Source organism: Carassius carassius, chromosome 3 (assembly GCF_963082965.1).
Source record: "Carassius carassius chromosome 3, fCarCar2.1, whole genome shotgun sequence".
NCBI classification, from domain to species: domain Eukaryota; kingdom Metazoa; phylum Chordata; class Actinopteri; order Cypriniformes; family Cyprinidae; genus Carassius; species Carassius carassius.
Window position 1 is genome coordinate 9,110,770 of NC_081757.1, and position 13,052 is coordinate 9,123,821.

The 13,052-nt window shown below is 34.1% G+C and overlaps 2 protein-coding genes across 3 annotated transcripts; both read right to left on the minus strand.

The window, feature by feature from the left end:
• Nucleotides 1–711: 711 nt before the first annotated feature.
• Nucleotides 712–5,414, minus strand: LOC132118155 (selenoprotein S-like). Of its 2 annotated transcripts, none has more exons than XM_059527772.1 (6): nucleotides 5,178–5,414; nucleotides 2,958–3,089; nucleotides 2,769–2,875; nucleotides 2,609–2,698; nucleotides 2,084–2,153; nucleotides 712–1,352 (listed from the first exon to the last, which is right to left on the minus strand). In XM_059527772.1, exons 1-6 carry the CDS (start codon nucleotides 5,254–5,256, stop codon nucleotides 1,273–1,275), a joined length of 558 nt encoding a protein of 185 aa, XP_059383755.1. In that variant the 5' UTR covers nucleotides 5,257–5,414; the 3' UTR covers nucleotides 712–1,272. The 2 variants fall into 2 exon arrangements, with proteins under 2 accessions (XP_059383755.1, XP_059383746.1); XM_059527763.1 differs by having other exon boundaries at nucleotides 2,084–2,156; nucleotides 5,178–5,411.
• Nucleotides 5,415–6,411: 997 nt separating this feature from the next.
• Nucleotides 6,412–13,006, minus strand: LOC132118062 (U2 small nuclear ribonucleoprotein A'-like). Its single transcript, XM_059527576.1, has 9 exons — nucleotides 12,754–13,006; nucleotides 12,523–12,670; nucleotides 11,902–11,980; nucleotides 11,762–11,808; nucleotides 11,569–11,671; nucleotides 10,849–10,928; nucleotides 10,467–10,539; nucleotides 8,221–8,314; nucleotides 6,412–6,838 (listed from the first exon to the last, which is right to left on the minus strand). Exons 1-9 carry the CDS (start codon nucleotides 12,833–12,835, stop codon nucleotides 6,690–6,692), a joined length of 855 nt encoding a protein of 284 aa, XP_059383559.1. The 5' UTR covers nucleotides 12,836–13,006; the 3' UTR covers nucleotides 6,412–6,689.
• Between the last annotated feature and the right edge of the window lie 46 nt (nucleotides 13,007–13,052).

Consider the following 13,052-nt stretch of genomic DNA (forward strand, 5'->3'; position numbering starts at 1 on the left):
CCCTCTAGAAGCTTGCGTTCTGCAAGTGAACGTCGCTTGATTGTGCCATCCCAAAGAAGCCCAAAGTCACTTTTACAGACTTTTAAATTAAATGTTCCCTCCTGGTGGAATGACCTCCCCAACTCAATCCGAGCAGCTGAGTCCTGAGCCATCTTCAAGAATCGGCTTAAATCACATCTCTTACATCTTTATTTGACCCTCTAACTTTAACACTCACTATTCTAATTCTATTCTTAAAAAAAACCTAACTACCTTTCTAATCTTTTTATGTTCTATTTTCTTTTCATTAATTATGCAATTGTATGTATGTGTGTGTGTGTGTGTGTGTGTGTGTGTGTAAAGACCTCTAACACTAGCTTGCTCTATTCTTTTTTTATTCTATCTGTTTTCTTTATATTACATTATTTAAAATCCCATGCTAGGTGTACTGTGTTAACCTAACTGAGACTTGTTATAGCACTTATATATCATTGTTCTTTTTGTTGTTTTTGATTGCTTCCACTGTCCTCATCTGTAAGTCGCTTTGGATAAAAGCGTCTGCTAAATGAATAAATGTAAATATATATATATATATATATTTTTTTTTTTCTGGCCTAAAAATCACTTTCCTATTTCCTACGTATTAAAAAATATACATTGTTACTTTGATTGTCCTGAAGCTGAGGATAATACAGTGAAATCTGTTGTCCTGACAAATAAGACAGACAAACATTAAGCTAGTATGCATTTTTATTCTGAGAAACTATAAAGCGAGAACAATACAATGTCTTTGACACATCAGTCCTAATGAAATGCTCTAGAAAACAGCAAAGACCTCACAGCACATACAGCAGGCTGCTATTATACATCACCAATCACCTGCTTTTACAACAGAATACAAACATTTCAATGATATAAACAGCACTCTGCATTTGTATTTATTCTCTCTAAGTGTTTATTTAGCACAGCCTTCATAAGTGCAAAAAGCTAAAAACAGGAACACGATTATTACTGATAATCATCAGCCCGCCCCAGGAGTATTAATACCTTTGATGAGGAGGCGTCATTAGAAGCTGTCAATCAAACAAACAGGCAGTAGAGTGTGAGTGTGTGTAAGAGAACAACGCATAAGTCGATTAGCCTGACACCAGAAAAAATTAAAGTGTGCATGAAGATCCTTATGTAATATAACCATATTTGCTATTGTCCTGTGATGAGAGATGATAGCTTCATTCAGATAATATTTATGTGTTCCTATGAAGGGTCAGAGGTCAGTCTGACCGCACTTTAACCTCATCCACCTGCGGACGGGCCTCTCCTACCGGGTCTCCAGGAGCACGTTCCTCCTCCGTCTCCAGACAGAGGACTGTATCCTACAACACACACACACACTTGTGCGCTTTAGTCAAGCAACAAAAACAACATATACATATATAAATACATGTGTTCCATGGTGTAATATATATATATATATATATATATAGATAACAATATTAAATCAAATAAAATACAGTAAAAATAAACAAATGTGACATTCATGAGATGTAAGATCGTATTATCAAAATGAAAAAAATACTTCTGAAATGTTTTACTTTACTTGTAATGAATCTAGTATATATGAAAGTTTCACTTTTTGAAATAAGTTATAAAAAAACACTTTTTAACATTCCATTTTTTTATATAAATATATAAATAAATAGTTATATATAAATATGTATATACAAATAAATGAAAACCTCGTAATACTCCTAATCATACATATCTAATTTAATATTTATTTGGCAATATTGTTTTAAAATGCAAATAAACATTCATTCAAACACAAGAAACAGGAATGAATACCACTGCAATATGAATGAACAACCAGAATCATTTCCCCCTGTGAAATATTGGGCTAAAAGTGTAAAATAGGTTAATTTATTAGGTTAATGCACTCAGAAATTGCCTCAATCAAACAACCTGGAATGACATGAGGGTGACTAAATCATGACAATTTTCATTGTAACAGTTTTCATTCACTAAAATGTATATTTATTCTTTGAAATTAAAAGCATAAAACAAGAGAAGTCTGAGAAGTACAAGAGAAAATGTAATGCTTAGGTACCACTGTTGCGAAGGGGCTTTTTGTCTGTCTTTGGTCTCAGTGAGCTGGAGGAAGTGGCCTCTTCTGTGCTCTGCTGGAAATGAGAGAAATAATATATAAACCAGAGGTGTAAAATACTTTTGACTTGATTACTGTACTTAAGTATTATTTTGGGGGATTTGTACTTTACTCAACTACAATTTAAACTGACTACTTGTACTTTTACTTGATTACATTTCTGAAGAAAAAAAACAGTACTTTTTACTCCTTACAATTTTATTTCATCTTGAAAAGTACATTATATTTTTATTTATCTTCTGCACATTAAATATGGTAAACAGAAGCTCAAACGTGTGTGCCTGACGTGAGAACTTGTTTCCATGCATCAAACACACACATTTCTACTTCAATTATGACTTTCATCAGGTAAATATCTGGCTTCAAAAGTTCACCACCAAATCTGAGGAAGCTATCTGAGGTACTTTTTACACCTCTGATATAAACACAGCACCTGAGGCCTGGACACATCAGTCACAGGAGACTTACTTGTGCAACTTGTGCCTTTCCCTTGTAACTCTTTCCCTCCTTCATGCTTTCCCACATCTCAATTTTCTGTCTTCTTTTGTCCTCCTCCAGCTAAACAGATCAGAGGAAGCAGCATGAGTAGAGGAAGACAAACGACCGCCGCATGCAGCGTGACACTCACCCTCTGCTGCCTGTCTCTGAACTCTGCTGCTCGGGCGTCCTGCTCCTCCTGCATTTTCCTGCGGGATGCCTCCAGAGCCACCTGACGCCTCACCACAGAGTCTGGGTCTGCAGACGGGACACACACACCTCTGCTATCACACACCTCCAACATCTCAATGTGCAGACAGCAGTGACTGTGGGTTCTGACCTTGGCTGCTGGTGGAGACGGTCGAGCTCTGGCTGTCTGTGGATCTGTTCTTGCGGAGATGCTGGAGGAGCAGATACACTCCCACGCACACGAACGCCGCGTACCAGCCGTACTCAGACAGGAAAGCTGTCACTGGTGACAAACAATAATCACAATCCAGGCACTGCAAAGTCTATATGCACTTTATAAAAGCATGATAAATAGACTCCAATAAAACTGATTATTGTTGGTAACTGTAACAGATTTGATGAATAACAAATATTTCATGATGAAACATTCAAATAGTCGAAAATATAAATTTACACACATACACATATACATATATATATATATACATACATATATATTACTGTATTATTAACTATTATAACATTAATATTACAAAGCATTCCATTAGTCAAAATGTCATAAAGCTTTTATATTTCATATATATATATATATATATATATATATATACAGTACAGACCAAAAGTTTGGAAACATTACTATTTTTAATGTTTTTGAAAGAAGTTTCTTCTGCTCATCAAGCCTGCATTTATTTGATCAAAAATAAAGAAAAAAACTGTAATATTACAACTTAAAATAATAGTTTTCTATTTGAATATACTTTTAAAAAATAATTTATTCCTGTGATGCGAAGCTGAATTTTCAGCATCATTACTCCAGCCTTCAGTGTCACATGTAACATCCAGTCTATCACATGATCATTTAGAAATCATTCTAATATTCTGATTTATTATGAGTGTTGGAAACCGTTCTGCTGTCTAATATATTTGATGAATAAAAGGTTAAAAAGAACTGCATTTATTCAAAATTAAAAAAAAAATTCTAATAATATATATTCTAATAATATATTTTCTTTACTATCACTTTTTATCAATTTAACACATCCTTGCTGAATAAAAGTATAGATTTTATTTACAAAAAAGAAAGAAAAAAAAATTACTGACCCCAAATTACTGACCAGTAGTGTACATTGTTATTACAAAATATTTATATTTTCAAAAAACATAGCCTCTTTTTTTTTTTACTTTTTATTCATCAAAGTATCCTAAAAAAGTATCACATGTTCTGAAAAAATATTAAGCAGCAGAACTGTTTCCAACTTTGATAATGAATCATCATATTAGAATGATTTCTAAAGGATCATGTGATAATGATCCTAAAAATTCAGCTTTGCATCACAGAAATAAATGATAATTTAAAGTATAATACATTTAAAAACAATTATTTTAAATTGTAATAATATATCACAATATTACAGTTTTTTTCTGTATTTTTGATTAAATAAATGCAGGCTTGATGAGCAGAAGAAACTTCTTTCAAAAACATTAAAAATAGTAATGTTTCCAAAATTTTGGTCTGTACTGTGTATATATATATATATATATATATATATATATATATATATATATATATATATTATATATATAATAAAATCAATTGGCTGAATAATCAAATAATAAAACAATCACTACAAATAATTACAAACAAAATATATTAAAAATAATTATATATATATATATATATATATATATATATATATATATATATATATATATATATATATATATATAAACAGATAATAAGAATCTACTTCTTTATCTTTGCTCTTACATCATTACATCATCAACTTACATCATTTTATATAAAATATACACTTTATCAACTATATGCTATGTCTATGTTTTTAATATGCTAATAATGTTTTAAAACTAAAAGTATACAATGTGCTTCAAATTTGATTGAAATGTTAAAGTTAGTACGTTATGGTAAATATTTTTTAAATCCCTGTATCTCCTAAAATGCCAGAATAACATTACATGAGCCAAAATATCCAAAGTATTTCTTATTTTAACAAAAGAATGACACTTTTCAAGCAAAAAGAGGACTGCTTATTTAGTTGATTCATTAATCATAGTTTAATGTTTGATAATGGCTTGTTATGAGAAGATATGAGATAGAATGACTAATGTATCTTATTGATTCACAAACTGTAATCTATACAGTGAAACTAATCGTATTGACATATAAAGCGTTCTGTCTTCTAACGTTAGTCATTTCCTGATCAGACCGCATTACTGCGCTCTAAAATATCAAATCATTGTTTCTATTGTCGTTCAATAATGTCCACATCAAAGATCAGAAATCATTAATAGAGATGCCAGTTCTGATGAATGCGGACAGCTCAGTAAGCGCAGTAAACTCATATTTACATACCAGATGGCACCACAAATCCCAGATCCTGGTTCTGAGGAACATCTCCATTTCGGACATTCGCATCGTCTTGCGCCTCCATTTTAAAGCGCGTTTAAGATGTTGGTTTTCTTTGTTATTATGATAATATACAATAATTAGCGCATGTTTTATTCCGTTGAGCTTCACTCGAGCTACCGATTCACACAAAACAACACTGACTCACTTCCGCATTTACAACAGCCAATCAGCTGTAAGATGACGTGGAGGCGCGAGCTGCTGCTTTACGGAAGCCCGGCTGGGACTGATTAAGATCAAAGCAGAAAAACATGCGTACTCTTGGACTCCAGACTTAAATGTTGAAATAGAGAACACAGAGAACTTATTTTGGGCTCAAAGTGGGTTTAATGGTTAGTCCAAATAACTGTACAGTTAAAAGTTTTAGAGGTACTCATAAAGCTAAATCTAAAACTTTAAGAAGCATAAGAGAAGGCTAGAAAACTTTCAGAAAATATATATATATATTAGAAAAAGAAAGATATAGTTTAAGAGAGGTTAAAAATAGTAAAATAAGTAAATGAGTATATATTAAAAAAACATTTAACACTACAGTACTATCAGTAGCCTAGGTAGTGTGTAAAAATAAAGAGTAAAATAACTAAATTATGTTACTATACAGTATTATGAACAGAAAAAAATGGATTAAAACTTAGTATTTTAATCTATATTTTAAACGTAATATTTAGAAAAAAACGTGTCTTATATCATATCTGTTGATTTCCTAATGGTTTACAAAACGTGTGGAAAATAATTACATATATTTATTTTATTATTTATGCCCAAACCTATTATACCTGTAAAAAAAAATTTTTTATTTTTATTATCTTGTTGCAACATTTTACAAAAATCAAGATTAAATATATTTGGTCAAAATCCCAAGTTATAACATATGAAGTACTATCCAAGCTATTTATCAACAATTTGATGAAAACTGAATATTTTAAGTAATATTTACACATTTAAAAAAAATAATAAATTTTTAATAAGATATGTAGAGGTTTTAACCATTTAGATGGTTATTTGTCTCTTCACTATCTAAATTATATATATTATATAAACCTGAAAAAAAAAAAAAAAACGCAGAGTCCTATATCATATCTTTGATTTCCTAACCATTTACAAAACATTTGGAAAATAATTAGGCAAGAAATGTGGCATGCATTTAGAGCTTGAGTGAGAACACTGAACACACTGTAAATAATCACTATGAATGAATATGTTTTAATTTTCCAGTCTTTGACGTTGGTCACAAGTTTTGCTTAACAAAATATTAGAAAAAAGCAAATAAACAAAATTATTGACCACGTTCAGATATAAATAAATAGAGGGGGGAAAATTCACATCATTGTTAATCAAAAAACAAATGTTTAAATGTACTTTAATTTACAAAAAAACACTTATTGAAACAAGGGCAGTCAAACACAGCGTCAAAAAGCATAAACGCATCTGAAACATCAACAATGATCGCGAACACATCTACGATCCGTTCATATGCACGTCTTCCTGCATGTCATCATGGTCTGGGTTCTCTCCCTCTGCTCCCTCCATGTCCTCAAACATGGGCACAGACTCCTGCATCTCCTCCTGGACCTCCTCCTCCTCTTCCTCCACCATGTCAGGCGCTCCTGAAAAAGACAAACAAAACATATGTGAGAAGCGTAATCAAGTTTAATCTGTATAAGGAAACCAAATATGTGCCATTGCTTGCTAAAATGTTGTGAACAAAAGGTGAGAACACTAACTGTAACAACAAAACCAAAAAAAACATTGTTGCAACATTTGACAAAAATCAAGATTGGATGTATTTGGTCAAAATCCCTTGTTATAGAAGATAAAGTGCTATGCAGACTATTTAAGACAATGTTTTCTGATTAGATGGCAATTCTGACCTAAAATGCTAAATATTTGCCCTCTCTCTTCACCGATCTCAGACCTCAAATACATGAAATATTACCCTTTTAGACAGTTTTGGAAGAAAAGATTAAAGAAAATACTATGCCAAACTTATTTAAACAACCAGTTCTTCATTTACCCTTGTAAGATCACAATTACCGTATTTTTCGGACTATAAGTCATACCAAAGTATAAGTGGCATCAGTCCAAAAATACATCATGACGAGGAAAAAAACATAAGTCGCACTGGACTATAAGTCGCATTTATTTAGAACCAAGAGAAAACATCACCGTCTACAGCCGTGAGAGGGCGCTCTATGCTGCTCAGTGTAGGCTATAGGAGCACTGAGCAGTAGTGATGCACGGGTCGGGGTTTTTTCCAACCCGCGGGTCCCGCTTTTATGAAATTATTTGGCCCGCCCCGCAAATAAAGTAAAATTTCTTGACCCGCCCCGACCCGCCCATCGGGGACATAACGGAAGTTACGTTGCTACTTAGACCTTCGTATCGTAACCTTATCAATACAGGCTATAGGTAATTGCACTATGATGGCTCGTTCGTGAACAAATCCTTTAGGTGAACGAATCATTCTCGTTTACGTAATCCACTGACCATAGACAGTAAAAGACTCATTTCTCGTTCAATGAAGTTCCTCCCACAGCAGCGTGTGAGCGCGGCGCTATTAGCAGCACATGCGCAGCTCGTGAACAGCTCTGTGAACGGTTTCATCCTGTCAAAAAGAGTTACTCAAGGTGTGACTGAGCATGTGACTTGTTGAATATGAAAAAAAGTGTGACTTATAGTCCGGAAAATACAGTACCCCCCTCAGAAAACACTTTCTCTGTATCCTAGCAAATCGGATAGATCGCATACCTATTTTGATCTCAGAGAAGGTGAGGTTTGCATCTATGAAATGAGGATCAGCTTTTCAGAAAAGCCTCAGTCTGAGACTCACATGAGCTAAACATTCTATTTCAAAGTAGTTCACTGCATCAGGGTTCAGCTAAACTGAGCTACACACAGCGTTCCCAATAATGAACTTCCAGCACTTTTCCATCACTTGCAATTACTGAATAATATATGTTTATGTGTAAGTGCATATTAAAAGTAACACCTGATCTCAGCTCTCGTCCTGGGATCTGTCCGGACTGTAAGAATCCCTTCAGCCGCTCAACTTCAGCCAGTGACGTGGCATTAGCAATAGCATTCTACACACAAACAACACAAGTGACACGGTATTACATCAGGACATCAACAACCTATATGAATTACACAAGAAACTGACATAAGTACTTTTATTCAGCAAGCATGCATTAAATGGATCAAAAGTGACAAAAGACATGTTAGAATGTTACAAACGATCTCCTTTTTTTAGAAATGCCATTCTTTCGAATCCTCTATTCATTACAACATCCTGAATAAAAATGTTGCCACAAAATTATAAAGCAGCACAACTGTTTTCAACACTGATAATAATCAATGTTTTCTGTGGGATCACATGACACTCAGATTTGAATCTCAGGAATAAACTACAATTTAAAATAGTCAAATAGAAAACATATCTACAATGAAATATTATTTCACAATATTAATGTTTTTACTGTATTTTTTAATAGAGAAAGCAGTCTTGGTAAGCATAAGAATATATATATGTGTGTGTGTGTGTGTGTGTGTATATCATTAAATATTGACATTCTAGAATATACTTCAGTATATAATGGAATATATATTAGATTCTATAATTTAAAAACCCTAATGTATGTGTAGGACATATATGAACAAAGGGTTTTTTATATTATAGAATATAGATATATTCCAAAAATATATTTAAAGTGGAACCTTTTGAGTGTTACTCTCATGACCCATTATATATATCTATGCCGGCAAGTAAGTATACGCACTTCCGGATTTAGCGCTGCTGCTGAATAAAGAGCATCAGTGAATGAATGTCAGTTTTGCATTGTGCTTTGAAACGGCATGGGATAGTCTAAATTTATGCTTTCAGTCAGAATAGAAATCTTATAGTGTTGTCACGATACTGGAATTTCAAACTTCGATACCTTGAAAAATATTGATATTCAATACCATTTTTCGATACCACAGAGAAACAAACTGCCACAAACTTGGTAAACATGTATGAATGTATAGAAATTTTAACTAAAATTAGGACTGATGGTTGTGCTTTGTTGATCATTCAGGGTTTCTGGAAAAACTAACAATAATACTGATAAGATGATGATGATGATAATATAATACCAATTCTACTAATAAGAACAGTAATGTATTCATGAATATTAATCAGATTGTCTGCGTTCGGTCAAACTGATTTGCTCAGTAGGTGATGCACCAGCCAATGAGATTGCCGTTTGCCCATTAGTTCTGCCCACTACTAAGGAACTCCGTTATTTTTTTTTAGGAAAACAAGGAAAACACAATAAACAGGAAAATACAATAAAAGAACATTGTTTAGGGCGTACATGTAGCACGTCAATGCTGCATGCATGTAAGACTCTTCTGGTACTGTTCAGATATTTTAGTATCGCTATCTATTGAAATATCAATATTTTTAAAAACACTATCTTATATAGTACAGTTTGTGCATTTACAGCTGTACACAAATGCACTGTCAGAACTTATTTTTACAATAAATAATATTTAATAGCAAATTAAAATAATCTATATTAATCAATACTATTAAATAATACTAAAATAGTTTTTTCCCCATGCAATAACTTTTCTGAAGGGGCAAAGTTCTGTAGGTCATTTTTAGGCATACTTGTTGAGATGTGTCATTTTAGTTTTCTACAAAACAGCAATGTTTTTAGTGATATATGTAATTTGTAATATGCAAAAAAATATCATAACCCAAAGTGCATGAACATTTTTTTATTTTCATTTTTCATTTTTTTAAAGAAATCCTCAGTGATGAAATGTATAGGGGAAAGTCTTTTATTAGAGACACGCAGAACATGCAGGATTCATACTTAAAACGTCTTTTACGGCTGTATATTTTCAGATACATATCGGGAGTTGATTTAAGTGTAATCACCTACTTTTGACTGATTTATTAATTCAAAGTTTGACTAATTCCGTGACATTCCGCATTAAACTGAATTCTGTTTTCATGACTGGATAAAGTCTACACTGCGTAATTTTTTCCGCTTATCATGCGTCCACTTGCCTGATGTGAACATAAAATATCTTACATACCACCACTGTTGAAAGGGCAAGTGTAATGCAAATATATTTGAAAGGTCTGGGTGAGTATATATTCATGTTCTCGCGAGACACATCGGATCTCATCACACCCCTAATATATATATATATGTGCGTGTGTGTGTTAATTCAGTTCTTCCGTACCTTGATGGCTTCAACATCTGCAGCTGATGGCCCGGTTTTCTTCTCAGTCTGAAGTGCTGCTCCTGGAGTAAACCTGAGAGCAAGAGAAGACATTTGGTGTTCAGACAATGTAACCGCGTTTACACGCCTCTGCAGCCCTTCAACCGCTGTTCCCACAATCAGAGTGTAGTATCTGGAGTATCTTATCAATGTGAACAAACTGATACGAGACAGAAAAGCCTTGAGCCAGCTCCCCTGAGAAACACTGCTGAAGTTTGACATGGACATTTAGGTTTTAACAGCCAATTCAGAGTCAGTTTTCATTCTCTGAGCAGTCGGGTTCAGAACTTCCACAGTCCAGTGATTCGGGAGAGCTGTGCTTGATCAAGGACTTTCATCTTACGTTTTGGTTTGCTTGGCAATATCCTTTGCAAGCTGAGCACCTCGTTTGCCTTTGAACATTTTTTCAGCCTCCTGCCGTTCCTACGGTGATACATTAGAGAGTTAAAGCAGATGTTCACAGCAGACCACGACCCCGTTCTTCACACGTGCAGTACTGAATGATCTCAACCCAACCAACTCAATCCACATGTGCATTTAAAAAACTAATTATTGCTATAACATCAGATGTACTACACAAAGTATGAAGAACAGGGCCCAGAGTGACACTACAGTGATAAGCAGAAAACTAAATGTTAACAGATGAATCTTCCAGGAATAATAAACTAATATTATGAAATACATAATATAATTTCAAATAACAATTTTCTATGAGAATATATTTTAAAATGTAATTTATTCCTGTGATCAAAGCTGAATTTTCAGCATCATTACTCCAGTCTTCAGTGTCACATGATCCTTCAGAAATCATATTTATTAGCTGATCTGCTGTGCAAATATAATTTCTTATTATTAACAATGTATGAAACAGTTATGCTGCTTCATATTTTTGTGAAAATCATGATACATTTCATACAGGATTCTGAATGAACAGAGATAAATAAATTCAAAAGAATAGCTTTTTTTAATCTTTATCAATTTAATGCACCTGTGCTGAATAAAATGATTCTTTTTTTTTTTATCTTTTGAATGGTAGCACAAAAAAAAAAACATTTCATCACACCTTCAGTTTGACCTTCTGGAAGTCCAGAACTCGGATCTGTGGGATTTTATTGATGACATATAATCTGTAATGTTTCTTGTTGGTAACTGGATTCCTGAGGAGACTATAGAACAGAAAAACAGCTCCTTTTACCTCAAGTGAAAACATTAAAACATAATACAGTGTGTAAAGCAGCTGTTTATCCAGCAGGTACCTGAGGAGGGTCAGTGATTTCACAGTCGCCAAAGGATCCAAATCACCCTGTTGAGAACCAGAAACAACCACTCCATCACACTTCAGTAAAGCTCAAAGACTGATTATTGTGCATAAATGCAGATCTATGGCTGGACTCACCAGTTCTTGAATGTTGTTGCTTGTGAGAATGAGCTCCTTCAGGTTTGGTAAAGCCTGCTCCAGATTCTCTCCGAATCGACTGTTTGGTAAGATGTGCAACAGAGGAATAACATTAATGTGTGTTTGCAAGAACAGTACTGTACAGCATGCTATGATTAGATAACAAACAGTGTACAACGTGTCCATATGTGACCCTGGAGCACAAAAGCAGCCATATGCAGCATGGGTTTATTTGTAGCAAAAGCCAAAAACTCATTGTACAGGTCAAATTTAATTATTTTTATTTTATGCCAAAAGCCATTAGGATATTAAGATCATGTTCCATTAAGATATTTTGTAAACTTCATACTGTAAATATTATCAAAACATTTTATATTAGAGATATGCATTGGTAAGCATTTCATTTGGGCAACTTTGAAGGCGATTTCTTCAATATTTACATTTTTTACACCCTCAGATTCCAGATTTTCAATTAAAATAAAATGTCCTATCCTAACAACATCAATGAAAAGCTTATTTCTGATGCATCATATAAATCTCAATTTCAATAAAAACTGACTGGTTTAGTGGTCCAGGGTCAAATACGACGATAGACAGTGTATAAGATACTGGTTCCCTCACCAGATCCGGTTGTTGTTCAGCAGCAGTGTTTTGAGTCTCTTCAGCAGCGGAAACCCATCCAGTTTTCTGATCTCATTGTCGGACAGATCAATGGTATCAAACTGGTCGAGTGTGGCGCCCAGATTCTCCAGCACAGGGATCTTATAGCCTACAAACACATCATCTGGAGTTATTCGTACAGTAACGCACATAAAGCAGTGATTCACATATGAAGGCAGGCGCTGGCCTCACCGCGCAGGTCGAGCTCTCTGTCCCGCACAGGGTTGGTGTACTGTGCCGCTTGCTCGATTAATTCCGCAGTCAGCTTCACCATGTCTTCCGCCGAGAGGAACAAACTGTGAGAAACGAGTCTGAGCAGCGAGAAATTAGTTTAATCAGATGTTAATTGCGAACGTCTAGCATTCGCACACACGCTGCCGCGAAACGGAATCGTCTGTTTGTTCTTCTCGAGACAAACGCTACACCCTCAAGAAAACAGCAGCGCCATCAGGAGGACTGGAGGAGAAATGCGCGTACAGTCTACACGCTTG